A 5,161-nucleotide genomic window follows, 5' to 3' on the forward strand; every position below is an offset into this window, starting at 1 on the left:
CCCCTCTGTGCCTGCCACCCCCTTTTCCCCCCCCCCCCCCTTCACCTGTAACACCTCTTCTCTCACCAACCACCATGGCGCACCCCCCTTCTCTAACCACCTTCCGCAACTGCACCCCCTCTTCTGTCAGCACCCAATGTGCCCCCCTGCCTGTTCTGGAATGGGCACACTTTTTCTAGTAGATATTAAACTGACAAAATGTAAAATCTAGTCCCATAATAACTTTCTCTGCATGTGTACATAATATGGCAGGTGGAATTGAGAAAATTGATTCAGGTGATTATCCAGAATATATGCATGTACGCCAAATCTGTCATATCTTGGTGTGCTTGAAAGGTCATTTTTAGTATGCATGGCTAGTTTATTTCCTCAACCATTTAAAAAAATAGATACAAAGAGAACCATTGCACAATAAATTAGAAAACATATTGTTTATTATTTTTTTAAACCAGTTTATTTTTTAATTTTATAACTGCACTTTTAATTTCCTGGTTCTTCAAACTGTAGATGACAGGATTTAAGACAGGAACCAATACTGCATAGAGAAGAGCAATAAACTTGTCATATTTTGGGGTGTAACTGGTAGTGGGTCTCATATACAAACAAATAATTGTCCCATAAAATATAACAACACAGGTCAAATGGGAGGAGCAGGTGGAAAAAGCTTTACGTCGACCTTCTGCTGATTTTATCTTCATAATTGTAGAGATAATGAATATGTATGACACCAATGTAAGCATAAAGGCAGCAGATAATATAAGACCCCCTTCTAGGTAGTTTATCAGTTCCACCTCAGAATTGTCACTGCAGGAGATCTTCAGCAGTGGAATGACATCACAGAAGAAATGGTCAATAAGGTTTGAGTCACAAAATGATAGTTTAGATATTAGGACAGCATGGCCACTGGGATCTACAAGTCCGACAGTCCAAGCTGTGATTGCAAGGCCAGCAGATTGTCTCAGATTCATCAGAATAACATAATGTAGAGGATGACAAATGGCCACATAGCGATCATAGGCCATGGCTGCCAGCAGGAGAACTTCAGCACAGGCCATGGCTAAAAAAAAGTACATTTGAAATATGCATCCCCCAAATAAAATTGTGTTGTTTTTGTTTATTAACATGTTTAATAATTTAGGCAAAATAGTAGATGTATAAGCAATGTCAATAACTGAAAGGTTCATCAAAAAGAAATACATTGGAGTATGAAGATGAGAATTACAACTGATAACACAAAAAATGCATGCATTTCCAAAGACAATAAGAAGGTAGATAAAAAGGAATACAATAAATACTGGAAACCGAAGTTCTGGTATGTCTGATAAACCTTCAACTATAAAATATGCTGGGTTTGAACGAGGTCCTGAGTAATTCTGATACATTTCTAAATTGGAAAAAAATTCAGAGATAGTCACTAAAGGACGCATGAGCCAGCAGGAGGAACCGCAGTGGCCGGCAGGGAAGCAAGCTTTCAACTTGTCCAATTGATGAATGTTCTCAGTGGCTGGGGAGCAGATAAGCTGCAGCTTTTCCTTACACTGGCTGCCAAAAAGTAAGGCCTTTTGTATAAGTGATCCTGTGGTGACAACACCAATTTAACAGCCTACGTGCGACAACGACGATTGCGCTCATTACGCCGCACATGTTACATATCGCCACAAACGTCGCAGTGAGAGCAATAATTCTAGGGCGGTTAATCACCGATAACACTAAACTGATGAGCAGTACAAGCTTTTAAAGCGTTGCCTATGGTCAATTTTGGGTATGGTAGTTCTTTGCGATTTTGCGGGTGTGCTCAATTTGAAAGCTTGACATGTTTGGTGTCTATTTACCCGACGTGACCCGATCTTTTATATTTTACCCAAAAATTCAGTAATAATAATTGTTTCGTTTACATAATGTAAAAAAAAACAACTTATTTTTTTCAAAATACTCAGAAATGTTTCCTTAATATAGTAAAAAAATAAAACCCCCAGTGGTGATTATATACCACCAAAAGAAAGCTCTATCTTTTCCCAAAAAAATAATTTTAGTACAGTGTTGCATGACGGAATAAATGTCAGTCAAAGTACCGCAGCGCTAAATACTGAAAAATGGTCTGGCCAGGAAGGGGGTGTAAACACCTGGTCAGCAAGTGGTTAACATAAGTATTTTACTAATTCCGTTAATACCTGTATATATAGCTAAAGCCCAAACTTTTTTTCATTTTGGCGTAGGTGAGGTATGGAACCACTGTCAGTTTTATTTTGACACCTTTGTCTCATTACAGATATTTCCCCTAATTTTCTGCCTGTAACATTTGTCATGGAAACAAGTGTCCCCATCTGAAGATTTCCCCTCTATTCCTGTTCTGGGGCAACTCACAATTTTAGATTTAAACTTACTTTCATAACAAAGACATATACAGCAATAAAAATCTGAAATCTGTTATTGTACTGATACTTTTACCAGTTCAACTCTTGCACCTGTATACCACTTTTGGACCAGAGCAGTTTCTATAATTTTGTCCTAGGCCTATTGATTCAGCGATAACTTTGCCATTACTTAAGATAACAACGAAATACACTTAAACAAGGCTTTCTTTTGGTGATATTGTCTTGCAAAAATTATTTTATTTTTTATGTAATCTACAAAAATATGTAACAAAGCTAAAAAAACACCTTTGTTTTCTTTGACCAGTGTCAATTTTAAAGTAGGAAGTGTTAATGTAATAACAAACATTTTTATAAAAATATTTTTAAATTCATCCCATTTATTGACATGATGTTTGTAAAACAAACAGTAGTTGTTTATAAAAGCATATTTTAATATGACATTAAAACATTAACAAACTAAAGGAAAAAGGTGACATTATTATGGTTAAAAATAGTAATTAAAAAACAGCAGCAAAAATTATAGGTAAGGGGTAAATCAGAAGAAGCAGGGCTGTCCCTATAATGAAACAGCCTGAGTCTGTTGCCTCAAGCAGCATCTCTTGGATCATGTGGGCCGTACACATCTCCCCTCCCAGTTTAGGGCTCACCTTAAAAATTAGGGTTAGGTTTAAATATTATAAAATAACGGGGTTAAGGCACTGGATGTGGAGACAAATGAGGCTGTGAAACCTGGAGGCTGTGAAACAGTACCTTCTGTTTCTGTGAAATGATATTCCTGTGGACATTCTGGCCCTATAATTTATTCACAGCCTACATTCAGCCTCAGTAGGTGGCTTTATTGGATCCAATCTTAGAGAGTGAGGTGATGAAGGAAGACGGGGATTGGGATGGCAGATTGTAGGATCCCACACTTCCCTGGTGGGATCTTGTATCGACAAGATAACTTACAATATAAGAACACAAATAGGGTCACAAGTATCTGTTGTTTTTGCTGCATTAAAAAGACATTGTAATTTAAGATGTAGGATCTGGTGACAGGGTCTCTTTAAAGCATTTTTTTTACATTTAATTTACTAGTGTAGCAGCACGTTCATAGACATCAATATCATACTAATTAAGAAACATATACAATTAAGGGCATATACAATGTATTAGCAACTTAAGTTGAAAAGTGGGAAAATTAAGTGGGAGATTTTATTTAAAGTACACTTCTTATGAATGAAACATGGAGGCTGCCATTGCTGTTCTTTCCTTTTAAAAATGTCTATTGCATGGCTGTCATGCCAACGTTACTAGAATCCCTTGTCACTCACTAGGAACAAGTGTCCTGATAGGGATAGTTCCATTGAATGATTGCCAACAACATCTAGGCAACATTTTTTCCTAAGAGATTAGGCAGAGGTGGGTGGTTTATTTGTTAAGGCATAGGTTAAGTTGGGAGAGCTGAGTGTTTCGGGGGATGCTTTGAATTGTAGGCACTATTAGAGGAACTGCAGGGTATATTCTTGTTCTTAGCTCAACACTGCAAACTACCAGCACCAAGAACATATATAATTTAGTCAATTATATATTTTTCTATTTTATTAATTTTCTAAAATAGATCACATGTAGCTCAATCTGAAAACAGTAGGAACTGCAAGAAACACGGGTCAGGTGGCAGGTTAATCTCTGCTTCTGTCTCAAACCCTACCATGTATATTCATGCACAACTAATGAATGTAATAATTATTAAACACATGCAGCTGCAAACATTTTTATTTTTTTACATCTTTATGGGCCGCAGTTGTACTTTACACAAGAGCCTACATTTTGTGGTCCATTTATAACATGCAGGCAATGTTTAGCAGAAAGAACTTTGTGATTGAAGAAGAGGCCAGTCACTTTGACAGGTCATGTAAGCAGGCTATCCTCCCGGCTTATTTATTTTATTAGTGCTCTACTGGTTTTGAAGTCACAAAGCCCGTGGAGTGCTAAGCACATCTATATGCTTTATTAGTGTGACTTTTTTTAAGCAGCGATATGGCCATGGTAATGGATCACTTTGTCTAATATGAATAGTTGTACCTCTAGCAATACTGACACATTTTATGAAAAATTCATTATTAAAAAACAACAACAATATTGGACAATAAAATGTGATTTAATGGGCACACATTTTATTGTTGAATTGCTAACTTACCTTATGGTTTTCCACTGGTTAAAGAAAATAATTTGTATAACTGCTTCAAGATAATATACAAAATTATGAACAAGATACACGTTTTGTCATCATTACAATTGCATATAAATATAAGAAATTATAAACAAGATACAAGTTTTTTCAACATTACAGTTGCATAAAGTCTTTGTATGCATTCATTCACGTGGACTGGCCAATATAGCAATGAAGATTTTCTTCTTAGCCGCAGAGAATTATTTCCAATGAAATGCATGAATATATACTGGATGTCAGAGACTAAATTCATATGGGATCTCATTAATTATTGACAAACACGTGTAAACTTCAGGTTAATTAAGAACGTTGTTTAACTAGTAATAACTAAACTACTGAAAACTTTGTAAAGTCCTTTATAATAATACTAACTGTGTAGTTTAAAAACAAATTAACATCCCATAATATGGTGAAAATGGAGGATAATGAGGACATCATAGGGCCAATTCACTAAGATGTAGGTGTTGTTTTAAATGCTTTCAGTATTCTTCTCATAATAATTTTCTCTTCAAATTACAAACCTAGATAATTATTTGGTGTGAAATGGTTATAATGTTAAGCATTAAATAAATAA

General features: G+C 35.8%; 1 protein-coding gene across 1 annotated transcript; it reads right to left on the bottom strand.

Moving 5' to 3' along the window:
* Positions 1-443: 443 nt before the first annotated feature.
* On the bottom strand, positions 444-1,334 carry LOC108794061 (olfactory receptor 1019-like). Its single transcript, XM_018565037.1, has one exon. The coding sequence runs from the start codon at positions 1,197-1,199 to the stop codon at positions 444-446; it is 756 nt and encodes a 251-aa protein (XP_018420539.1). The 5' UTR covers positions 1,200-1,334.
* Between the last annotated feature and the right edge of the window lie 3,827 nt (positions 1,335-5,161).

Source organism: Nanorana parkeri, unplaced genomic scaffold (genome assembly GCF_000935625.1).
Source record: "Nanorana parkeri isolate BGI_ZX_2015 unplaced genomic scaffold, ASM93562v1 scaffold807, whole genome shotgun sequence".
NCBI classification, from domain to species: Eukaryota; Metazoa; Chordata; class Amphibia; order Anura; family Dicroglossidae; genus Nanorana; species Nanorana parkeri.

Excerpts from the sequence above, each read along its gene's own strand:
- LOC108794061 (XM_018565037.1), bottom strand. The coding sequence starts at position 1,199 with ATGTATTTCTTTTTGATGAACCTTTCAGTTATTGACATTGCTTATACA.